Raw genomic sequence first — 26,281 nt, forward strand, 5'->3', positions numbered from 1 at the left:
CAGATCACTATTGTCTCCTGGTTCTCTTTCTACCTCTCCGAAAATTCCTTCCTGGGTTTCCTTCACAAGCTTCTCTTCCTGTGCCTGTCCTTTAATTTTTTTCCCAGATGGAAATAGTTTTATTTTTTTCTGATTAAAAAAGGTACATGTTTATTGTTAAAAATCAGGTCCTTTAGAAAATTATAAATAAAAACATAAAACTGAAACCCCACCACCACACAGAGGTGACTACCACTAACATTTTAATTTATATGCTTCTAGTTTTTAAAAATTATTATATATATCATATACAGTAATACAAATGGTATCATATTACAATATTTTTTTCACAAATAAGATCTTTTACTTGTCACCATTAAAAGTCTGAATTTTAAACAGATTCTTGGACTGGCAGCTAATATCCATCAACTCATTCAACTTTAGCACCTGTCTCATCCCCAGTAGCATTTCCAGAACTACTACCTGTTTTTCCCCTTTTTAAAATTAATTAATTAGTTAATTTATTTTTGGCTGTGTTGGGTCTTTGTTGCTGCGCGCGGACTTTCCTCTAGTTGCGGAGAGTGGGGGGCTACTTTTCGTTGTGGAGCACGGGCTCCAGGCACGTGGGCTCAGTAGTTGTGGCGCACGGGCTTAGTTGCTCCGTGGTATGTGGGATCTTCCCGGACCAGGGATCGAACCCGTGTCCCCTGCATTGGCAGGCAGATTCTTAACCACTGTGCCACCAGGGAAGTCCCAGAACTACTACCTTCACCATGTTGCTCCATTAGTTTTCCCAATTCAAACTTGGGCTTGTTCAGCATTTTTACTTTTCTAACAAAGACACCATGGAGCGGATAAATAGATTGGCAAGTGTTTTCTATGTCTTTTCCAATGCTGTCTGGAATCAATTTATTGACCACCGCTTTCAAGTCACTTGTCTGCACCTCTTGGGTCATGAATTCCATCATCTTCTTCCGAATTTGGTGGACCTGCTGGTGCTGGGCATAAGAGGTCTTCTGAACCTGATTGTTGCATTTTTTAGTAAAACCCACACAGAATAGATGAAGCAAATAACCATCGGTAGTCTTGACGTCAACGTGAGCTTCAATCATGGTACTTTCTTCTTGGCTCCTTTTTTGCTGCCTTTTGTAAGGCGCTTGTTCTTGCTGACCGCCATGGTCTACAGTATTTTTTTTACCAGCTTTTTTTCACTTTTTTCGTGGGCATCATTCCATATCAACGAATATAAGAACATTATTTTACATGGATACATAGGAGAACCCTGAATTTGGCCATTTACACAAGACACTGAGTTTTATGATCGAGGTGAAAATTTTGAGCCAAAAGTTTTGATAAATAACATTAATTTTTTTTTTGGCGGCACCCCATGGATTGCAGGATCTCAGTTCCCCCATCAGGGATTGAACCCGGGCCCCAGCAGTGAAAGAGTTGAGTCCTAACCACTGGACCGCCAGGGAATTCCCATTTAAAATATTTTTACAATACAAAAGCACTTAAACATAAATTAAATGAAAATGAAAAACAACTCTCCCTGCTGTCCCTGACTCCTGTTCTCCAGTTCTGCTCTCCAGAGACAACCAGTATTACAAGTTTCCTGAGGTCAAAGGTTTTTTTTTTTTAAATACATACTGCCAATTAGCCTCCCAGAAAGATTGTACAGATTTACACTCTCATCAACATTGCATGCCTTCATCAATTTTTAAATATTCTGTCCTTGCCTCTTCACATTTTTCTTTCTACACTCTATGCTAATAATTCCCAAATCTCTAATTCTAGTCACACCCTCGAGCTCCAGGCCTGTATTTCCAGCTGCCTCCTGGACATTTGGATGTCCTACAGACACCCCAGATTTATCTAAATTGAACTCACTGTCTTCCCTCCCAAGCTCACTCTTCTTTCTGTAATTCCAATTTTGATTGGTGATACCAGCAATCCACATAGTTACCTACCTCAGAAACCTAGGAGTCATTTTATCTATTTTCTCTCTCTCCCATCAAATAGTAATAATAGCTAATAGTTACTGAGGACTTACTATTTGCACATATTTTATTTCATTGAATTCTCACAAAAGCCCCAGGGGTAGCTTTTAGTCTTATTTCCATTTTACAGAGGAGGAAAACTTGTTGGATAACATGCTCAAGGTTATACATCTAGGAAGCAATGATCTAAACCCAGGCAGCCTAAGTCCATAGCTCACACATTTAAGCCCTACACTATACTACCACCATATCTATCAGATACAACTCCTATCTATTTTATTTCCTCAGTCTCAGCCTTCTCTCTTCCCTTTTCTCCATTCCCACCACCATCATCTGATTCCAAGTACTACTGTATCAATAGATACTCATAATTGGTCACACTCAACTCAGATACATCTTCCATGTTGCCTCCAAAATAATCCTTCTAAAACACAAATCTGATCATGCCTCTGTGTGTGTGTGTGTGTGTGTGTGTGTGTGTGTGTGTGTGTTGAAGATCCTTCAGTGGCTTCTTATTGTCTACATTATAAAACCAAAGATCCTTTGCTTAATATAGAAGGATCATCCTCATCTGCCCATCCCCAGCCAGGCTACTTCTCTAAGCACTTCCACTACACAACCTGAATTGGTGATAATTGCCTAAAAATATCATGCTGTTTCTTATCTGGATGACTTTAAATATGCTATTCCCTCTGCAAGAAATTACCTTTCCCCATTTCCATTCCTGTTTGTCTTTTCATGTCTGTCAAACTCAGATGTTTCCTCCTCCAGGAAGCCTTCCTTAATTCCTCCAGTTACTCATGTCCTATGTGCTGCTTGGAATATTCACTTATTTTGTATTTGTCACATTATATTAGTTTATTTACTCATCTCCTTTTCTAAAACATTAACTCCTTGAGGGCGGGGACTCTCTTATTGAACTCTAGGTCTTAGTGTTTAGCATGGTGCCTGATGCGTAAGTAGTTGCTTAGGAGATATCACTTAAATTGAATTAAATAACTGTGAAATTATAGGGCCTTGTACTCCGTTGAAAGAATTTCAGGTATCAATGATATGGGAAATTTTTTTTTTTGAGCAGAAGAGGGCTGGTGCAAGGAGGAGAAAGGATGACCTAAAATCACCACCTTTACTGTGGGCACTACCCTCTTCCTGTGGGCCATGTGTAAATTAGTCATACAAATATTAGTATTTCTATAGATATTCTCATGTAGACACATATTCTATCTCCATTATGGGCTGTAAGCAACCTCAGAGCAGCGCCAAATTTGGACTTCGCAGAGTAGCGATAGAAGGTGTTGAAATAAATGCCCTCAGTTTGCTGAGAAATGTAATATCCGAGTACACCTGAAACTAGCTTTTATGTGGCAACAAGTGGAGGGTGAAGATATGCCCCAATTTTCCTGAAAAGTGAGAATGAGAAATCATCTTTGTATACCCCATCCTCGCTGCTTTCCTGGCACCATAAGTAGCGCTCACTGAGTGCTCAATTGTGTGTGACATGAATTGAAACTACTAGTGGCACAAGTGGCCGGGCTGTGTTTTAGGTTCTTAGTACCATTGTTGAAACCCCACCGTCGGGAAACCACCCTTCTATTTTCGCGCAAAACCAGGACTTATTCAGGTCACGGGGCTTCGGCCTATCACTGTACGATCCTAGCTTGCGGGGCAGTGCCCACTGCTGATTGATGCACAGTATAAGACAATTTCTTGGCTTGAAGAGCAGCGATTGGCGGATCTCCCCTGTAGTGCTTCCTAGGATACTGGGAGTGCGTATTGGAGACGCAGGTTCCGGGGCGGCCACAAACACTGCCCGGAAGTCTGAATGACGCCTCCTCGGTACAGGACTTCCAGCCGTCCGCTTCGCCGCTATTCAGGGTGCCGGGCCCCGGGCCGCGGCGGCGTGCGCGTGCGTGCGTGCGTGCGTGGGCGCGCGTGCGCGGCGCCGCAGTCTGTGGGTTGGCTGGTTATTTTGCAAGCGGGAGGGGCCGTGCGCGCTCCTGCCTTCGGCCTCTGTCCCCCATCCCCCCTTCCCCGGTCCCGGTCTCTCCTTCGGAAAGATGTCGGACACGGCAGTAGCTGACACTCGGCGCCTTAACTCGAAGCCGCAGGACCTGACCGACGCTTACGGGCCGCCAAGTAACTTCCTGGAGATCGACATCTTTAACCCACAGACGGTGGGCGTGGGCCGCGCGCGCTTCACCACCTATGAGGTTCGCATGCGGGTGAGTCACGGGGTGAGGGAGACAGCTGAGGGAGGACCGGGCGGCTGGGCGGGGAGGGCGGGGGTGGGCGGGGGGTGAGGCTGCCATAGGGACGGCCAACGGTGGAGAAGACGCTGGAGGGGTCATTTGGGGGTTAGGGGCTTAATAGGTTTGCAGAGAGGTCTGCCCACTCGGTTGTGGCCCAAGGATACAGAAAACTCCTGAGGGGGGACATCGGACCGGCGTGAGGGAAAACAAGTACCCATGAGCAAGAAGTGAAGCATGGCTGGAGACGGTGGGGAAGGATGGAGAGGATTAGAGTGAGGAATCCCAGGAAATAGGAATCAGGACTGTAGCGACAGAAGGAGGGAAGGAGGAGTGGAAGAGGGCCGGGGGATGGAGAGCCAAGGCGATATGCTGCGGGGTCCCATAACTAAACTAGGTTGTGGGAAGTCAGTCTGAAGAAGGGGGACAGGAAGGCCCAGAGGAGCTTCTTCTTAATGAGGTCTCCGTGGATGATGGAGTTGAGCAAAGCCTAGATTAAAGGGAAGAGAGATTCCAGGAATGGGAGACGGGACAGTGGGCTTGGTGGAGCAGAAATAAGAAGGGGAGTCTCCTTGAGACTGAGTGCTTCCCAGACTTGTGTAGAATTAACATCTGAAGGAGAGAAGTGTTTAACGCTTAAGTTTTCTCAGGTACTACATGCTCACTGGAAAACCTGACCTTGCCCTCGGATTGGCGGATTGTCAAGTCGCTGCCTTCATCCTGGGCTGACCCTTTAGATCTGAAGTATCCAGAATATTTATTTCAATATTTACTGGCTCTCATTTGGCATTTCTGTATATGAATGGCCATTTGCCCTTTCTGCCCTAGATTAACCTTTTGGATTCATTATATTAGTCCCTAGTCTGTAGTTAACTTTAATATATGACATTTCAGGAGTGGTTTCTTCCAGTGTGCATTACAGAGGACTTTATTCTCTAGTTCTTAGTCCACGATGCAAGGATGGAATGTGCAGAGTACATGGTTTGCAGTTTCTTTGGCCCCATTGAAGTGGTTACAGGCAAAAAAGTTTGAGAGCCATTTCCTAATTTTCCTTATGTTTTCTTCTCAGACTAGAGGGCCAGAATATTCTCTATGGACAGCATGCTGCTCAAACAGCATTTGAAGACCTAAAAGAGTGTATGTGCTTTTATTTTTGAATGAATGAATTGAATGAGAGAGTGTACTCTCCCACCTGGGCTTTGAAACCTAATTAAGAAGCAATGATCTCCAAATTCCAAGTTTGGCAAAGTCCAAACTGCAGAAAGAAATGCAAATAGAAAAAAATGAGAAAAACTTGTCTATATAAGAACTGTTTGAAATCATCTCTTTGTGGAAGAATGGACGTTAGAGCCCTCAAAATATGATAAAAGCTGGGAACTGTTAATGGCAGAGAACTTAATTACCTGAGGAATCCTGGGCATAACTTGTTCAGTGTAAGAACTCTCTGCTGTGGGGTTTTGGAGACATTGTCTTGATGTATTACCCAAGGGCTGTAGGGATTATGAATGGAATTGTTCTCTACTCCAGGCATTCTAATAAAACAGAAACTGTTCATCTAGTGCCTACTGTGTGCCAGGCACTGAACTAGGCTTTAGTTTCTAAATCCTTACAAAAACACCATTTTACAGATAGAAAACTGAGGAGGAATGCAGTTTAAGTAATTTCCCCAAGTACACATAGCTAATAAGTGTCAGGGTTGAGATTTGAACCCAGGTCCGTCTGACTCCAAAGCCCACCATACTCTTTCCACTACACTTTAGTCTCTTCGGCAATACTTAGTTGCAGAACTTCAGTGTGCAAGTTTTTTTTTTTTTACCCACTAAGATTTTCATCAGTCTTTTCCACAATTACTAATTGTATAGTGATTGATGATAGGGTTGATGGCAGTTCCTAATTCTGTGGGTTTGAGTTAATTTGTATTTATGTTAATTTTGTATGGCCATATAGGCTTTTAATATTCTTGTTGAACTCTGTTTTGGGGAAAATTGGTGAAATCATTTGGTTTGAAATTGCTAATTTAAGTGACCGATCACGGTAGGCATTATAGGGAGCATGAGACTCAAGAGAATGGGCTTTGGGAATTAAGCATTGTGTATGGTAGAAGCAGATGGCACTGACTTGTTTCTTTGTATAACAGCTCAGGGAAGGAATACCCACCCCAAGAAATAAGGAGTCTGGAGAGGTATTCTGGTGGCTTAACAAGATATGTATGGAACTTTTCAAATGTCAGTTGTCCTGTGGACTTGAACTTTGCTTCTTTCTCTCCTTTCCCTTGATTTTGTGTTGATCAGAGCCAAAGGACTCTATATGCTGTACTACACAGTCGTGTCTCCCTCATATAATTTGTAGGTTGGAGCTGAGAGAGTATCCTAGTACATAGTATCCCCTTCCATAGATGGCTAGGTGCTGAGATGAAAGGCCGTTACTGTCACCATCCTGTGGGGGTGGGGAAAGAATAGCATTTTTGTAAGTCAAAGGAGGAAGTTCACAAAATGGCAGTGGGTGGTTTTGCTGTGTCTTGGAAGAATCTACTCAGCACTTTTTTCCTTTTCTTAGATCCTTCTGTTGGCTTCTGTAAAGGCCTACTGGTTAAGGTTCTACTGTTTGGGGATCACAGTATTTGTAATGAACTCTGGTGGAAACCTGGAATCTCATGATACTGAAGGGCTTTTTTTCTTGAATGATTATTTTTACTCTCAGCTTTATGGAGATATAATTGACAGATAACTTTGTGTAGGTTTGAGGTATAGAATGTGATTATTTGATACACATATATATTTTGTGCAGGATTCTGAGAATGTTCTCTATAATGGCTTATTGTGAATAAGTAATACATGCACATGGTACAAAATTCAAAAGGTATAAAAATGATATACTATAGTTATTGAAAAAAATCTGTGTATAAGTGGACCCATGCGGTTCAAACCCGTGTTGTTCCGGTGTCAACTGTACTGTAAAAATGAAGTCTCCCTCTCTCCCTCTGCCTTCCAGAGGTTCCCCTTTCTGAAGAAACCGCTGTTTCCATTTTCTTATTTATTATTCTAAAAAATAGTTTAGGTAATACTACTTTACGTATATCTCACTCCACTTCAACCCATTGACATTCCTGGGACCTTGATCCTGAGTAGAGTTGTAACTAATGTAAGTTGGCCAGTTATTTGGCTTTTGATACCCTATACCTAGAGCTAGATCCTGAAAAGACAGTTTCCAGACTTGAGGACTACAAAGCATGACATAGTGAGGAATGTGTGAAGCTCTAGCGTAGCTCCAATGCTCTTTACCTGCTCTGAGTTAGCCGTGGAGAAAGGAGAGAAACTAGCTCCTTTTTTTCCATCTACTGATTTGAATTGACTGGTGGGAAATATGGTCAGTATTAATACATTTGTTGGCCATTTCTACTTAGAACTTGTAGATAGGAATGAGGATCAGGGCTTTTTGTTTGTCGGAGGTTCCTGTTGCCATTGGAGCCTTGGGAAAATTCTCAGTGATTAAGATGTGGGAATAAGCCGACTTATATCAGGGAGCAAGCCACGGTAAGCCAACTTAATGTAAGTGCTATTTCTGCTGCACTTTCTGGATAAGGAGAGGGTAAACAGATACATAGGGCCACTATTAATCAATTGAGTATTTACTGAGTAACTTGCATAATCTGCATTTAGGGAGATCCAGCAGTAGTCATGGCTCCCGATTTCAATGAAATTATAGTTTAGTTAGGTAGCAAGACTAACATAATGCTTGAAACAGTGGTGTGTCAGGCAGTACTAAAGTCTGTGTGTCATAGGAGTTCAGAGGAGAGGGAGACCAATAAATTAAACTGGTGTTGTCAGGACAGATTTCCTGGATGAAGTGGGACTTGAGCTGGGCTTGTAGAATGGAGAGGATTTGGACAGGAAAAGCAGAGGAAAGCATAATTTGGAGGTGCTTATCTCTTGTTCTTTCCAGGGAACTTAAATTCACTTTTCAACTGAAAGTGAAATGCATGCATATGATAAATTCAAATTGCACAATGAAAAATGTGACCTACCCATTCCAGTTGTCTAGTCTTATTCTCCAAAGTCAATCACTGTTATCAGTATCTTTTCATAAATATTTAATTCATAAATATAAATATATACATGTATACATATCCCTTTTAAAAACAAATAGAGGCAGGCTGTATATACTGTTGTGTGCCTTGATTTTAATGCTTAATATCTTTCCATACTGGGACACATGTATCTTTTGCATTCTTTTCATAGTTGTATTCCACTGTACAAGTGTACCATAATTTATTTAACCAGTTATCTGTTGATGGACATTTATTATTATTACAAATGAGAAAATTCAGTGAAAACCTTCGTACATACATATTTATGTACAACTTCAAATCTATTTGTAGGATAAATTCTAAGCAGCAAGGGACTTCTAGTCACCACCTGTGACAAGGCTGGATGTGGTAAGGACTGGTATTCACCTGGTGGTGTTTTGAAAGGCTTCTAGGAACATGATCCATAGGCGCTGTTTCTTTCTTAAGACCTGTCCAAGTGGTTGTGATAGGTGGCCATCACAGGCTGACACTTCTTACCATCTCTCTTCTCTCACATTCTTTCTTCCCTGTAGACAAACCTACCTATCTTCAAGCTGAAGGAGTCCTGTGTACGACGGCGCTACAGTGACTTCGAGTGGCTAAAAAATGAGCTGGAGCGAGATAGTAAGGTATGGCCCTGTTTCCTGTGTGGTACCCTTGAGAGAGGAGATCTGCATAGTTTTATAAAATCTTGAAGGCAACAGAGAGGGTGAACACCCTCTGTCTACCAAATCCCAATATATTGGATCTGGGTGATACCCTTTGAAACTTGAAAGTGGTAAGTTCAGGAGAAATTGTAAAGAAAAACTATTAGTTGACTTAGTGGCTAGAAAAGTCATACAACTTAATTCCTTTAGGTGCTAAAAATGGAAAGTGTAGCTAAATTTTTGGATGGTAGTGGACTGTCAAAGAAAGTGAAGAATATTTGGAGTTTACTTCCTTTCTTTTGAGATGGTAAACCTGTCCTCCCACAGAAACAGAGCTGGATTAATTTTTGACCTGAGCCACCCCCTGACTGTTCTTATGACCTCAGTTCTTGCAAGTTGCTGAACTATGGCATAGGATGGGCCCTATGCCTAATAGGAAATGACGTGTACAGTGCTTTACCACCTTATTCTGTCTCTGTCCTCTCCTGTGTGACTGATATTTTGCGTCTGCCTACAGATTGTAGTACCACCACTGCCTGGGAAAGCCTTGAAGCGGCAGCTCCCTTTTCGAGGAGATGAAGGGATCTTTGAGGAGTCCTTTATTGAAGAAAGGAGGCAGGGCCTCGAACAGTTTATTAACAAGTAAGCCAAGTTCCTGGGGATTCCTTTTGCTACTTTTGCCATTTTGGTCTTTCTATATGTTTCGTCTCTTTCCTCTTTTGTAATGGGTAATATGATGTGGTGCCAACTGTGTGCTGGGCTCACTGGACAGTAAAACTCCATTCCTCTGAGCAGAATTCCAATCCTGTACCTCAGGGCCTGAATAAGCGCTGCATGTTGGATGTGTCTAGGGATTTCCCCCACCTTACACCTCTATCCCCTTCCCTTCTGCAATATTAGGGTTGAAGTGGTACCCTGCTGCTGTCCTCTACTTGCTTGAACTTCAGGGCTGACTTTGCCCTTCTTCCCCTGTCCACATCCACAGCCCTATCCCTCTGCGAATTCTCTCTGATCCCGGATACTACTGATAACCATCTTGGTCTCTTTATAGAATTGCTGGGCACCCACTGGCTCAGAACGAACGCTGCCTACACATGTTCCTGCAGGAGGAGGCAATTGACAGGAACTACGTCCCTGGGAAGGTGCGCCAGTAGGAGCCCCTCTCACCACTTGCCCTCTACTTTCCTGCTGAAATGACATTGGTTTTTACACTAAGCCTCTCTCTCTCTCTTTGATCTGAAGTTGGCTCTCCATCCCCTGGCCTGATAGACTGTCTGGCATTGTGTTCCTTGGTACCTGACTATACCGTGGGCACTCTGCTAGGATCCTCTCCTCTGAGGAGAGGTGGGAAACCACAGGCAGATGCCCTTTGCTTGGGGTTGGGGGGTGGGTGGGGGGATTGGACTGGAAGGCAATTTCTTGGGCATTTACCCATGCCAGAAGGCTAACCTTGCGGGGGGCGGGTCTTGTGCTGGTGGGGCACTTGGGTACATACTGATGCTGCAAGTCCAGGGGATTTTTCTTACTCTTAGGTTTAACCAGGAACACTGAGCAGGGAAAGACCCTGCCTTTCCTACCTGCATGAACTTTTTTCCTTGTGGGGAAGGTGGCAGAGACCGAAAAGCTCTCATTTTCTCTAGGCCCGTTCCCAGTTTTCTCAAGAGTTTCTTTTGTTGTACTTTCTGTCTCCCTTGTTGCTTTTCATGGCAGTAATTCTAGAGTCTAAGCAGTATGTTGTGTGGAGCAAGGTGTGTGGGTTTTCTAGACCCATCATCATGGCTGCTTCAGAGTCAAAAGAAAGCCATAGGGCAGTTGGGGAGCTCCTGTTGCCTAGCCCCTTTCCTTTGTGGCTCCCCGCTCTGGCTGCCTGTTCTCACTCACCAGCAGGTGAGTCAGAATGGGCTGGGCTGGCAGTTCTCCCTCCCCAAGCCCTTGCTACTTTTATGGGTTAGCTTTGCAGATTTGGAGGCTTGAGGGCTATGGGAAACTCACCACTGCCAGGTAACTCCCTGAAGGGTGGGAGTGGATAATTTTCTAGGTACCTCCCGGTGGTAGGGAAGGGCATCACCACTCTCTTCCTTCCATTCTCCCTTCCCCCCATCCCATTTAGTGCTGCCACAAGACAGAAAACACATGAACAAACCACACAGTCTCTGACTTCTCCTAAGCACTTTGAGCTATTGATGGGGCTTAGGGGCAAGAGTTGTCGCTGCCCTCCCCAGCTTGGTCACAGGGTTATTGAACTGCCTGCACTTGTTTCCCATGGAACCCCAGCATCCTCCCCGGAAGCTGAGGTAGGGTTAGCACCTGGGTATAGATTTCTTAAAACTTAGAGTCTGAGGCAGCTTGTTGAGGCTGGCGACTTTCCTGGGCTTCTGTCTGGGATGTAGTGGTTTGTTTGCTGGGCCCGATATCTGTCCCAAGTGGTGGGATGGGAGCAGGTTAACTCTGGTGTCAGGTCAAAAGTGGGGGCTCTTTGCTCAGACACCCTATCATGGAAGGACTGGAATTCTTTATATAGGGTCCTGAGGGAAAATATTACTGATTCTGACAAGACCCTGATCGGAGAGATTAGGATTGGATTTTGATGTGGGGTTTGGAGTACATCTAAATGTTGAAGTTCCCCGACACAGATAGCTCTTCAGCTGCCGGGCCTGTGCCAGGGCCTGAGCGGCCCCTAGAGCGAGGCTCTGCTCCCTTTCCCAACTTCCCAGTGTTGGTGTTGTTGCTGCCTTTTTCATTTGTATCCTCTGTTATTGACTTTTTTTTAAAAAAAGATTCCTCCTTTCATTGTGCACAAGTGCTGAGAGCCTGAGGCCCCATTTCTGCTGTGTATATATCCTGACTCGGGGCTTTTATTCAGCAAAATGTTCATTCTTCTGTCAGACAATGTCATATTCAACTCTGTTCATATTAAACCACTGTGAAGCAAGCCTCTGTTTTCCTGCTTAAGTTGTAAATTTAGTACTTTTTAGTTTCTAGGATATTCTGGGTATTGTGCAGAAATTATACAACATGGTCAATGTCCTGAAGTGATAAGTAATTTTTACATTTAAATTTTAAAAAAAGCAGAATCCTAGCTGCCTGTAGCAGTATTTACCTATCTTTCTTGCAACACGCAATTGACTTTGTCACAGAGGTAATGCATCTGCTTGCAGGAAGTAGCCATAGGTCTCAGTAACTGTGGTTTGGGTCACATTTAGCAGATTTGGTTTTTAAGCTTGTGGGTGTGTGCTAATTTGGGCAAAATGTATTTATTGTGTGTGTGTGTATATGTATATGTATATGCTATCTGTGTACATAAACACGTCTGCGCATACGCTCATCCTCCGATACACCCTCACACCCCTTACAAACACTATTTCTTTCATAGGCTTTTTACCTCAATTGAGATGTTTTTCTTTCACATAGATTTGATGCAGGCAGAAAGGTGAGTGAACTCTGAGAATTTTTGATGGATGGATATTTTCACCTGACCAGTGGGCTCTGAAATGGCTTCATACACAAAGTGGGTTTTGGGAAAGGTTTGGGATGAGAGGTTAGGTAGGAATCTTGGCATTTGGGGAGTCAAAGGTAGTTTTAATCATGTAGTTGAGCGTGGAAAGAAGGTATAGAAAGTGATGTGGTCAAAACATTATGAATTAAGATGACTTAACAATGGTATTTGGGTCCAAGTAGAAGAGTGGGGGCTGAATTGAAGAAGTTAAGAGGTTTTGGTAGTTCAGGAATTAGATGACTAAAGATATCTGAGGGGATAGGGAAGAATAACTCTTTCTGTGAGATAAGAGAAAGGAAGAGTAATAAGAGAAATGCAGCCTTCACAGGCAGCAGTGTTGGAGAATGAATAGAGAATAACTAGAAAAAGCAGCTGTAAAATAAAATATTAAGCTGGGCTGTGATGGGGCGGGGTGCTTGAGGTAAAATAAAATGATTACATTCTCTTTCTTCAAAGACCTTATACTTCTTATACTTTAGTTCGGGAGATATCTAAACAAGACACAATAATGCTAGAGACAAAATAAGAGGTCCAGACACATCTAGTTAGTTGTCCAAACTTTTTTAATATCAGGTAAATTCCCTCTTTGGAGTCAAATGTAACTGGGTCCTGAAAGAACCCCAAATCCAAGCCCATCAACACTGAGAAGGAGAAGCATACTTTTATAAGGAATTCAAGTTTATGCATGCATCTAGGTATTTACTACTAATTAATCCCCTTTATCCATAGCACAGAAAGCAGCTCAACCTTTCACTGGGACCTGGGGGACAGAGGCTAACAAAAATTTTTGAACATAGTAGCTACAACCAAAAGAAGTCTAAATCCTCACATTCCACAGATGCCTTATCCACCCTTCGAACCATTCTTTGAGATGAGTTGAGCTAGTAAAGGGTGGGAGAGGTGGACAGCATTCAGGCTTCTCTGGAGTTGCTGTTGGATGAGGTGTCCTATTTAAGACACTTCCATCTTCAAATACATGCTGTAATAATTTAAGTAAAATTACTTTTTTGCTTTGGAAATGCAGACCAGCTGCTCACTGAAATGGATATTTCTTCCCATCCTTGAGGACTGTTGAGTCACCTCTGGTCTTCTCTTCTTAGACACAATAACAGTTCTAAGTTTTCCTCACTTCACTCATTTTTAACCCTTTTATCTTAATTATTCTGAAATCTCTCCAAGGTCCTCATATGTCCCTAAGTCATAGAGTCTAAAACTGGACACCACTTTAATTATAGCCTGAAGTTTAGGTGGTTGTTAGTCCATTTATACTTCGCAGTGTTCAAGTTTACTTTTAAAATGTAAACACTTTGTGACTAATTTAGCTTGTGGTTCTCTGCCACTCCCTTCCCGACCACCCACCACCCCTCATTCTTCTTATCTGTTTTTTTGCCTTGTACAAAAAAAAATTGTTCCCTATTTTACTTTTATTTTCTCTCTCCCTCCTGTCTGTCTGTCTGTCTATCTGTCTGTCTCTGCTATTGAGAACAGAAAAGTCATTCCTTACAAAACAGACAAAATGGGGGTAATTATTCACATTATACAGAATAAAGGATTCTTTAAATCATGACAGGGTTTCTTTAAATAGGTGCTTCCTATGGTGGTTTTAAGTGTTTGTATATAGATCAACAACTACTTAGAGAAACTGAAGGTAAAGGATTAAGAGGCACTGCCAATTGAAGAACAATCAGAAATTGGATAAAACAGTAGCTCTTAAGTGAACAGTAAAATACACAGATTCACAGAAATTTATGCATTACTTTTGAAGAAAATGTTATTTATTATACCAATAATTTCCTTCATCCAGATACAGTCAACTTTTTTTTTTTTTTTTTGCGGTACGCGGACCTCTCACTGTTGTGGCCTCTCCCGTTGTGGAGCACAGGCTCCGGACGTGCAGGCTCAGAGGCCATGGCTCATGGGCCCAGCCGCTCCACGGCATGTGGGATCTTCCCGGACCGGGGCACGAACCCGTGTCCCCTGCATCGGCAGGCGGACTCTCAACCACTGCGCCACCAGGGAAGCCCTACAGTCAACTTTTGATCATCTGTGCTAGTAGAGGGATATACTTTTTTATTATGCATTTTCTAAAATTTAAATACAGGGATGTCTGATATTCATAAGACTTAAAAAATATTCCCTAATATGTCATCAGAATAAAGACTCAGGAAAATCTGAAAAGTAGTAGAAAGAGTAATTGGCCTGGAATAGAAACCTGGGTTCTGGAGCTGGCTATGCTGTTAGCTGGCTATAGCACCTTAGGCAAATTGCTTCACCACTCTGGGCCTGTTTTCTCAGCTTTAAAGTGAGGGGATTTGACTAAATGATATCTGAGGTATCTTAAATCTCTAATGCTTATGATTTCTAACCCTTGCCAAGGAGTTGAGAAACCCTGGAGGTGATGCCACCAAAAAGGTGAAAGCACAGTTTCCCTGTGTGATGGAATTTGCTGTAGTGCAGTTAGTTTTCTCTCTCAGAAATGAATGACTCTGCACTTATCCTGATTAGATTTTGTTTGCCTATATCCTGTTGTGTCAAATCATGAGTACCCCCACTGAATCTCCGTGGTGATTTGATTTACAGCTGCCCTGATTTTATCATAGGTCTTCTAGCTGAAATTTTCATTTGTTATTTTTTTAAAAATTAAAAAAATATTTGTTGGCCACACAGCATGCAGGATCTTAGTTCCCCAACCAGGGATCGAACCTGCGCCCCCTGCAGTAGGAGGGCGGAGTCTTAACCACTGGACCACCAGGGAAGGCCCTAGCTGAAATTTTTAAATGAAATAGTCACCTCATAACTATATGTAATTATTCTTGTTTAAAATATATAAATTATAACTTGATCTGATTACAAAATATATAAATTATAACTTGATCTGATTTAAAATATATAAATTATAACCTTATCTGATTACAAAAAATTACAGTATTATAAATTATAACTTGGGGCTTCCCTGGTGGCGCAGTGGTTGAGAGTCCGCCTGCTGATGCAGGGGACACGGGTTCGTGCTCCGGTCCGGGAAGATCCCACATGCCGCGGAGCGGCTGGGCCTGTGAGCCATGGCCGCTGAGCCTGTGCGTCCGGAGCCTGTGCTCCGCAACGGGGAGAGGCCACAACAGTGAGAGGCCCACGTACCGCAAAAAAAAAAAAAAAAAAAAGTGTATATATATATATATATATATATATATATATATATATATATATATATATAACTTGATCTGATTATAAAAGTGCCTATTTTGTTAAAATGTTTTATTGTGATAAAGTTCAAAAGTAATGCTAATTGACAAAATTGAAACAAAACATAAATATGTAGAAAGTGAGATTTCTCCTTATTCCCTAACCCTATTCCCATTCCTCAAGAATAACTTAATTTGGTATGTGTCTTCCTAGACTTTTTTCTATGCACAAATATATGTATATGAACGTATACATATATTCATACACACATATACAATCATCGAATACCCACACACTTGTATATTGTTTTTTGAAAACAAAATGGGATATTTTATGTAGTATTTTGCAACTTTATCACTTTGTAATATAGTGTGGACTTTCTCTCACATTAGTACATGGAAATTTACCTCATTTTAAAAATAATATTTCATAGTGTAGTTGTATCATCAGCCACTATTATGAGTAACGCTGCATATAACCTTGCTCGTGTGTTTTAAGTGTTTCTGTAGGATAGAGTTTGAAAGAAGGAATTCCTGGGTCAAAGGATGTGTGCATTTTAGGTTTTGATAGGTACTACTAAGATACTGTCTTAAAAAGTGCCTTTTAGGGGCTTCCCTGGGGGCGCGGTGGTTGAGAGCCCGCCTGCCGATGCAGGGGACGCAGGTTCGTGCCCTGGTTCGGGAAGATCCCACATGCCGCGGAGTGGCTGGGCCCGTGAGCCATGGCCGCTGAGCCTGCGCATCCGGAGCCTGTGCTCCGCAATGGGAGAGGCCACAGCAGTGAGAGGCCCACGTACCGCAAAAAAAAAAAAAAAAAAAAGTGCCGTTTGGGAACTTTCCTGGTGGCCCAGTGGTTAAGACCCCAAGCTTCTACTGCAGGGGGCGCGGGTTCGATCCCTGGTCTGGGAACTAAGATTCCACATGCTGCACAGGCATGGCCCAAAAAAAAAAAGTGCCGTTTAGATTCCCACTTACAGCAAATGAGAATTTCTGTTTCTTCCCAAAAGTGGAGAAATTCCTGTTTCCCTACAAAATTTTTTTGCCAAAAGTGGAAAAATATTAAACAATTCATAATTATCCAAACTAGTTGGTGGAAGTGGTATTTCTTAGTTTTAATTTGCATTTTCTGGCATATTTAGTTGTAATGATACCACTATCAGGTTTTCAAAAATTTATCCACACATTTCATTTTAGTTGTTCTAGAAGCAGTATTTATTACTGCTAATTGAGTATCCCTACACTCCTCGCTATAGAAAAACCAATAATCTCAATTAAAGGCCCAGGATGTTCCTAGCCTTCTTCCCACCTAAATTTGGGGGAAAATGAAACAACTAGCCTAGTGGCAAAGCAACATATCTGAGGCGCTCTCATGACCAATACCTTTCTCAGGTTGGCACTCGTTGAGGCCAATCCCAGAGCAGCACTGACAGCTCAACCACAGGCTCATCTGACCTCAGGGCCAACCTCCTTGGAAACTCGGGGAGATATCACTTTGCCTCTTGGGCCACGATTCCTCCAGCTTAGATCTCCTTTTCGGTTACTTCGGTTATTTCTCCCAGATCCCTACCTTAGGTAGGGACGGGACAAGGACAGTGACGTAGATCGGGATGGCGACTGAAATAGGAAGCCGACTTATCAGGCCTCGGCTCTTCTGGTTGGCTACCCACACGTCAGTCAGAAATGAGCAAGCTTTTAGTTGGTCTTACGCAACGGGAAGTACATACTCTCCTCTGATTGGCTTCTTAATCGAGGGGGTGGGCCATAGGGAGACCTGCTGGTTGGCTGGAATGGAAGACCAATGGGGACCCTGTGGCGCTGCTTTCGAAAGCAAAGCTTTCCTCATGGCACTTGGAAGAGTCGGCGGGGCTGCCTCGGAGCTCCCTCGGCTTGTTTGGTAACTGCCTGCAACCCGCAACCTAGCTACCCTCTAATCCCCCACCCTCACCCCATCACCCCAGGCCCTGTCACGCTTCGGCGTCTTAGAGTGTCTCCGGGTGTGCCACCGCGACTCTAGCACTTAGCGGGGCCATGCCTTACCCTGCAGGGTTCCTTCCACCACCGCCAGCCCGGAGCTCTTCCTCTGATGCGGCCCAGGGAGTGGGGGTCGGGGATCCGGAATGGGGCAAGAATTTGCTGGCAACAGGGAGAGGTTTGTGATGCCGGAAGCGGGAGAGACTGGGCTGTGTGGCGGTGAAGGCCTTTGAATTAATCCCAGGAAGGGAGCAGGAGGTGCCTGACTCAGAAAGTTCCGCCATCCAGGCGGTCACCACCGTTTGAGCCATCCATTCCCTCCGTCGCTTGATTTCACCCCTCGTCGCTTCTTCCTAGACTCATCAGCTCCAGAAGCCCTGCAGCAAATATACTGGCCCTCTCAGCCTGGATTCAGAGCCAGTGCCCTTTCTTTCTCAGTGTCAATGGACCTGACCTCGTTGCTTTATTCCTTTAACCCAATTATTTTTAATTACACTAGTACATTTTCCTTGGGGCGGGGGAACCCTCAAAACATTATACAAGGATAGTGCTAAAGTACACGTTGGCCATTACCCACAATCCTAGTCCTCTTCCCCTTCCCAAAGGTCAACAGTTTGGTATGTGTCCTGGTAGCCTTGCAGCTTTTTTTTTTTCTTTAAGAAAAGGTGTCGTGTCTTTATTTCTATAAAAAGTATACCATACTGTACATATCCTGAAAGTTTTTCATTAAATGTTTTGGAAACATTTTAATTTCACTACATCAAGATTTACTTCACTTTAAAAAAATGTGGCATAATACGCCATAGAATGGCTACTAAATGGTTTATTTAACCATTCCTTATCGATAGACTACTAGATTTTTCCAATTTTTTTGCTTTTACAAGCAGTCCTGCTATGAACATTCCTGACATGACTTTTTTGTCAGAGTTTCTCTCAGGAAGTGGTTCTCAAACTTTTTGATGTCAGGACCCCTTTACACTCCTAAGAGAATTTATGTGGGTTTATATCTATCACTATTCAATGTATTAGAAATTAATAGTGAGAGTTTTAAGATTTTCATTAAAAATAACAGCAATAAGCCCATTACATGTTAGCATAAATATTTTTAGATGAAAAATAACTTTGCCAAAGCAAAAAAAAAATGAGAACAGTAAAATTGTGCTACATTTTTTGCAAGTCTCTTTAATAGGGTTAATATGAAACATCTGGATTCTCATATCTGCTTCTGTATTTGATCTATTATGATGTTTTGGTTGAAGTATATCACACAGATGTAATTAGAAAAACAAGCAGTATTTTAATAGCCTTTTCAGATAATTGTGGATATTTAATACTATATCAATCCTCAACAGTAGTAGTTTCTTAAAGATTACTTTTTTAAAGATTACTTTAATGTGGATTTTGAAACCATATCAGTCAACTTTTCATATTTTGTTGCATTAAAATCCATTAGTCTGGGCTTCCCTGGTGGCGCAGTGGTTGAGAATCCGCCTGCTGATGCAGGGGACACGGGTTCGTGCCCCGGTCTGGGAAGATCCCACATGCCGCGGAGCAGCTGGGGCCGTGAGCCATGGCCGCTGAGCCTGCGCGTCCGGAGCCTGTGCTCCGCAACGGGAGAGGCCACAACAGTGAGAGGCCCGCGTACCGCAAAAAAAAAAAAAAAAAAAAAAAAAAAAAAAAATCCATTAGTCTACCCTGTACTTTAATAGATCTTTTATCGGGTGCATGATTTTATAACATCATGCACTGGCAATTTATTTATTTATTTATTTTTTCTGAAGAGTCTTTTTTAAAAAATTAAATAAATTTATTTATTTTTGGCTGCATTGGGTCTTCATTGCTGTGCGCGGGCTTTCTCTGGTTGCTGCGAGTGGGGGCTACTCTTCATTGTGGTGTGCGGGCTTCTCACTGTGGTGGCTGCTCTTGTTGCGGAGCATGGGCTCTAGGCACGCGGGCTCAGTAGTTGTCGCTCATGGGCTCTAGAGTGCAGGCTCAGTAGTTGTGGCGCACGGGCTTAGTTGCTCCGTGGCATGTGGGATCTTCCCGGACCAGGGCTCGAACCCTTGTCCACGGCATTGGCAGGCGGATTCTTAACCACTGTGCCACCAGGGAAGCCCTGCACTGGCAATTTAGAAAATGTTGGTTTCACTGAGTTATGCAGGTCTTTCCAATGTTGACACAGTGTCAAAAAATCACATTCATTCATATCACCACTGCTCTCATCAGAAGTCTTTAAGTGTTGGAAAGCTGCCAAACCTATGGTGGAGGTGCAAGTTTTCCAAAGTTCGAATTTTTGCTTGAAAGCTCAGATTTTATCAGCACTGGATATTGTCAGTTGTTTTTCTTGAAGCGACAGGCTCACTTTGTCCATTTTGAGAAAATGCCTGCCAAGAACCCAAGTCCGAATAGCCGTGGTAAAATATTAGAAAGCCATGAACTCGACAATGGAGACTTAATAATTTTTACTGCTTCATCAAGGACATTCTTAAGTGTGCAGTGGTGAAAAAATACAGTGACTACTAGTACAGTTTGGTGCCACTGCCTTTTACCCACCTTTGCTTTTTCTTTTTCTCCCACCTTTGCTTTTGCACCATCAGTGCAAATGTCAACACAGTAAAAAAGGCAAATACATCTTAATACTTTTATGAAAATAGTTTTGAATCTCATAGACCACCTGAAAGGATCTTGGGAGCTTCCAGGTATCTGTGGACCACCTTTTGAGAACATCTGAACATCTGCTCTAGGGCATATACCTAGGAGTGGTATCGGAAACTATATGCATTTGTAATCTTAGTAGATATTACCAAATGCCCCTTCAACGTGGCTGTACTAGTCTGTGCTCCCCCCAGCAGGGTGTAAGAGGTCTCAATTCTTTTTACTCTTCCCAACACTGAATATTATCAAACTTTAAATTTTGCCAATATGATAGGTAGAAAATAGAATCTCATTGCTTATTTGTAGTACTCTGATTAAGAGGGAAGTTGAACATCCATTCATATGTTTATTGGCAATTTGTATTTTTTCTGTGATGTGCCTGCTCATATCCTTTACCTGTTTTTCTATATTGTTTGTCTTTTTCTTATCCAGGATAAATAAAGAAAAATATTAGTCCTTTGTTTTATATATATTGCAAATATTGTCTCTCAGTCAATCTCTTGCCTTTTAACTTTATGGTATATTTTACTGAGTAGAAGTTTTAAATTTCAAGGTCAGATTTATCTTTTGTTTTTTGGCTTTTGAGTTTTGTGTTTTGTTTAATAAAGTCTTCCATATGCCAAGGTCATAAACATTCCTCTGTGTTTTCTTGTACAGGGGTTTCCGTGTGTTTGATTACATCTTTGATACAGCTAGGATTTATTTTTGTGGATGGTGTGAGTGACATATTTTTTTGTTCTTTGTTTTCAAAGGACCATTTTGAAAATAGACGAGAATACAGCAGAGAATACAGCAAAGAATAAAGGGAATTTAGGATTGTGAATCTCCAGGGTTCCTCAATTGAAGTCTTGTCCATGATGTTTTCTGACCTTAGTAGTTGGCTGCATTCAATAGGACACCTGATGAGGGGGCCATTTCCTGTAAAGAAGGATCCCATTCAGAGTCCAGCATCCCCACACCCAGCTGTCATCTGCCAATCAGTGGGAACTTCCTGTATGGCAGTGGCTCTTTCCTGGCCTCCACCCTCATGCTGGGAAAGAAGTAGTCTATAGGTGGGCTAACATCTTCCTAGAGAAATCCTCATCTGGGATGAAGGGAAGGGAAGAAACAGCCTAGTTCCAGGTATCTTTTGGAGAGTGGGAGTGGGAGAGTACCTAGCCCATCCAGACAAACAGCCCTTAAGGCAGATAGAAGAAAAATCACCAGGTGGTCTCTCTAGACTTACTCTGGAGAAGAGGTTCCTTGAGTTTTTTCTTGTCATGATAGAAAGTCCTAAGAGGTTTCTTTGGGTCAGCCATCTTTTCCTTAGGATTCAGTTTGTTCCTCTATTTTTTTTTTCCTTTTAAAGTGGGTGTATTAGTTTCCTATTGCTGTTGTTACAAATTACCACAAACTCAATGGCTTAAAACAACACAGATTTATTGTCTTATAGCTCTAGATGTCAGAAGTCCAAATAGGTCTTACGGGGCTAAAATCAACGTGTTGGCAGGGCTGTGTTCCTTTTGGAGGCTTTCCAGGAGAATCCGTTCCTTGTCTTTTCCAGCTTCTAGAGGATATCAGCATTCCTTGGCTCATGGTTCCGTTCCATCTTCAAAGCCAGCAATCTCCACTTCAACTTCTACTTCTGTCTTTTCATCTCCTTCTCTGACTCTCCTGCCTCCGTCTTTCACTTATAGGGACCCTTGTGATTATGTAGAGGCCACCAGGATAATTTCCCTAACTTTAACTTAAATCACTGAAATCTTTAACTTAATCACATCATCAAAGTCTTTTTTCTTCTGCAAAGTCTCTTTTGCCATGTCAGGTAAAATATTCACAGGTTTTGGGGATTAAGACATGGCCATCTTTGGCTATTTAGCCTACCACAGTGGGTTACTTCAGCAGAAGGCTATGCTTACTCATTTGATATTGATTCATAGTTGGTAGAGAAGCATCTTTTAGGCTTGCAGGATTATATGCAACAGAATTTGTAACCCTTCCATAATAATTTCCCAGTCATATTCTGTCTGCCTTTGGTTGGGTTATAGAGGAAGTACGAGGTAGAAGGGAGAAGCTCACAAAGGAAGTTGAGGAATGGGAAGAGATGTAGGAGGAAAACCAGGAGGGTGAGGTGTCATGAAAGCCAAGGGAATAGAGTATTATTGAAAGGAAGGAAGGAAGGAAGGGGTTACATTTAATACTGTATTAAATGCTGCTGAGAGAGTAAAGTAAGATGAGGACTGAAAGGCAACTGTTAGATTTAGTGACCTTTGCAATAGCTATTTCCGTGGAGTGATGGGAAGTGGGAAGAACATTGAGTACAGAGCTCATTTAAGAGTTTTCAGGGACTCACCCGGTGGTCCAGTGGTTAAGACCCCGTGCCTCCATTGCAGGGGGCACAGGTTCTATCCCTGGTCAGGGAACTAAGATCCTGAATGCTGTGCAGTGTGCCCCCCCCAAAAAAGAAAAAAAATCATTAAAATTAATAAAGTTAAAAAAGTATATATAAAAAAGTTTTCAAAATTTTTTTATGAAGCAGTAGAGAATGGCAGGATGGAGTTGAGAAAGGATTTTTTCCCCTCTTAAAGGTGAGTGACTTGCGTCTACTTATAAATGATGATGGAAAGGACCCAGTTGAGTGGGTAAGGTTTAATGATATAGAAGGGACTGAATTCTCATGGTTTCAGTAACCTGATTCCCAAATGTGTGGTTCTAACCAGACCTCTCTCTCAAGTTCCGGACCTGTATAATCCAACTTCCTACTGAACATGTCCACTTGGAAATCCTTCTCAAACTTAAAATGTCCATTATTAAATAACACTTTTTTGCTCCTTGCCTGCCCCCCTTCATCAACTCCCACTCCCTTTTATCATTTCTCTTCTGGATTGCTAAAGTAGCTTTCAAAGTGGCCTTTTTGTGTCTACAACTACTGTCCAATCTATTTTCTGCACAGCACCTAGAGTGATCTTTCTAAAACAGGTAGGTGACTCCAGTAAGCTTTAAAAATTCCCTATTGTTTTCAGTGTAAAAGCCAAATCCTATATTCATCTACATAGGTTCTATGCTTCAAGCCTGATGAACTATTTCCAGTTCCCAGAGAAAGCTATGTTCTTTCATGCCTCCATGCCTTCACACATACAATTCCCTCTGCTTATAATACCTTCTCCATCTTTTTGTTCCCATTCACATTTTTCTTGGCTAGTTTCTACTCATCTTTCAAGGCTCATTTCAGGCTTTCCTTTCAACTTCCTTTTGGAGGCCTTCCTTGGTTTTCCAAGGCTGGGAACTTAGGTTTCTCTGTATCCCCACAGCACCTGTGCCTTTTTTCCTTACCATACTATATATTTTCTGTAGTTGACCCATTCTTTTAATTTTTTTAAAAAGCATTTTGATTCTTCAAGTAATACATGAATATATTTTTATTAAGTCAAACATTATAGATAGTTCTTCTTTCCAGCCCCTGCAATGCAGGTCCCTGTCCCAGAGGAAACCAATGTTACCAGGTTGGTGTTTGTTCTTCCAGATCATCTTCTGTGTATTTAAAACTAGAAATATATTTTTTGATTATTTTTTCCTGTATAAGTGATATACTCCACACTGTTCCACAGCTTGCTTTTCCACTTGGCAGTATACCTAAGGGAATGAGGTAAATCAGTGGTTCTGATACAAGACATGCTGCATAGTATTCTATAGTATGCATATAGCATTTCCCACTTCCCTTTTTTTAATGGTGGTAAAATAAACATTTACCATTTAATAATTATTTTCATTTTTTAAATTGAAATATAGTTGATGTGCAATATTACATAAGTTACAGGTGTTACTGGTCCTTTACCACATGCAGTTTGAGAATCACTGAGAGATAGTTCCTAGTTTTCTGGGTTTTTTCCCATTAATTCTTTTTAAAAAAATTTTACTATTAAAATTTTTATATTGTTTTCTTATGGAAGTGTAACACATCTTTATTGTAGAAAATAAGAAAATACAAATAAAAGAAAAGAAATAGCGACACATGTCATTATGTAGATGTCAATCTTTTTTCTATCCATGTCTAAAATTTATCTCATGGTCTCCTATTGATGTACACTTGAATTTTTTGTTATTATAAACAATACTGTAATAAACACCCTGTGTGTTGATCCTTTTTTTTTTTTGGATCTCTGATTTTTTTTTTTTTTTTTTTTTTTTTGCGGTACGCGGGCCTCTCACTGTTGTGGCCTCTCCCGTTGCGGAGCACAGGCTCCGGACGCGCAGGCTCAGCGGCCATGGCTCATGGGCCTAGCCGCTCCGCGGCATGTGGGATCTTCCCAGACCAGGGCACGAACCCGTGTCCCCTACATTGGCAGGCGGACTCTTAACCACTGTGCCACCAGGGAAGCCCCATATTGCATTTTTAAGGCTTTAAAAAACATTTTTTAATTGAAGTATAGTTAATTTGTAATGTGTTAGTTTCAAGTGCACAGTAAAGTGATTCAGTTATACTATATACATATATATGTATAAACATACATATATGTATATACATATATTATACATATATATGTATATACATACATACATATGTATATAATTTTTCAGATTCTTTTCTGTTATAGGTTATTGCAAGATATTGAGTATAGTTCCCTGTGCTATACAGTAGGCCCTTGTTGTTTATTTTATATATTGTATGGTGTATATGTTAATCCCAAACTCCTAATTTATCTTTTTGTGGACATATGCAAGTGTTTCTCTAGGGTAGGTAATGAAGAATAGAATTACTGGGTTGGAGGGTATGCACGTTTTACATTTTAATAGATGGCATAAAATTGTTCACCAAAAGGCTGAATGTTTCCAACAACAGTGTATGAGAGCACCTATTTCCCCATACCCCTGCCAGCAATTGATATCAATCTTTTTAAACTTAAAAATCTGTAAGGCAAACCTGATGTTTTGATTCATAGTTCTGATTATTAGCCAAATTATATATCTTCCTTTCATATGTTTATTAATATTTGTATTTCCTCTTTTATTATTTGCTTGTTATATCTTTTGCTTATGTTTCTATTGAGTTGTTTTTTCTTATTGATTTGTAGGAGTTCTTTATTTTGGGGATATTAGTTATCTGTTGTCTATATATGTTGCAAACATTTCCCCCAATCTACCCTTCTTTTGTATTTATTTTTTACGTCTTTAGAATAGAAACTTTAAATTTTGATGTAGTCAAATATATATCATTCTTTTCCTTTATGGCTTTTGCTTTTTTTGTCTGTTTAAGAAGGCTGTCCCTACTCCAAGGTTTTAAACATAGTCACTTATATTTTCTTCTCATACATATCTTCCTCCTTTTTTAAACAGCTTTACTGAGGTATGATTGATGTACAATGAACTGTACATAAAGGATATAATTTGATGAGTTCTGACATATGTACATGCCCATTAAACTATCACCACAACAAACATGTCCATCACCCCCCAATATCCTCTTGTTCCTTTGTTCTCATACATTTCTAAGTGTGTATGTTTGTGTATGCATGTGTGTGCTAGGATTATTTTTTTCATTTTTAATAAGGTATAATTTGCATATAGTAAAATTCGCTCTTTTTAGTGTGCATTTCTGCATGTTTTGACAAGTGCATACAGTTGTGTAACGACCACCATAATCAAGATATGGAATAGATCCATCACTTCAAAAAATTCCCCAGTTCCCCTTTATGGTCAACTCCTTCTCCCTACTTCCTAGTACTCACTATCTATTTTCTGTCATTATAGTTTTACATTTTCAAAACTGTCTTATAAATGAAATCATACAGAATATAACCTTTTGAAACTGGCTTATTCCAATCCACACACTGCCTTTAAATTGTATCCATGTCATTCCTTGTATCATCAGTACTTTTTTTCCTTTTTATTGCTAAGTAGATTCCAATGTATGGATATACCACAGTTTGTTTTTCCATTCCCCAGTTGAGGGACATTTGGGTTGTTTCCAGCATTTGGTGATTACAAATGCAGTCACTGTAAACATTAGCATCAGGTTTTTGTGTGAACACAAGTTTTCATTTCACTTGGGTGAATGCCTAGGAG

The 26,281-nt window shown here is 41.4% G+C and overlaps 1 protein-coding gene and 1 pseudogene across 3 annotated transcripts; one reads left to right on the top strand and one right to left on the bottom strand.

Moving 5' to 3' along the window:
- Positions 1-342: 342 nt before the first annotated feature.
- Positions 343-1,191, bottom strand: LOC308608935 (small ribosomal subunit protein eS1-like; annotated as a pseudogene). Its single transcript, XR_014017884.1, has 2 exons — positions 746-1,191; positions 343-462 (listed from the first exon to the last, which is right to left on the bottom strand). The product of XR_014017884.1 is annotated as a small ribosomal subunit protein eS1-like (transcript).
- A 2,710-nt stretch (positions 1,192-3,901) lies between these two features.
- On the top strand, positions 3,902-11,703 carry SNX12 (sorting nexin 12). 2 transcript variants are annotated; one of them, XM_081222627.1, is made up of 4 exons: positions 3,902-4,201; positions 8,825-8,920; positions 9,456-9,580; positions 9,990-11,703. In XM_081222627.1, the coding sequence occupies exons 1-4, from the start codon at positions 4,037-4,039 to the stop codon at positions 10,090-10,092; spliced, it is 489 nt and encodes a 162-aa protein (XP_081078753.1). In that variant the 5' UTR covers positions 3,902-4,036; the 3' UTR covers positions 10,093-11,703. The 2 variants fall into 2 exon arrangements, with proteins under 2 accessions (XP_081078753.1, XP_081078754.1); XM_081222628.1 differs by having other exon boundaries at positions 3,902-4,189.
- The last annotated feature ends 14,578 nt before the right edge of the window (positions 11,704-26,281 follow it).

The sequence above is a fragment of the Mesoplodon bidens genome (genome assembly GCF_964165515.1).
Source record: "Mesoplodon bidens genome assembly, chromosome: X".
Taxonomy (NCBI): Eukaryota; Metazoa; Chordata; class Mammalia; order Artiodactyla; family Ziphiidae; genus Mesoplodon; species Mesoplodon bidens.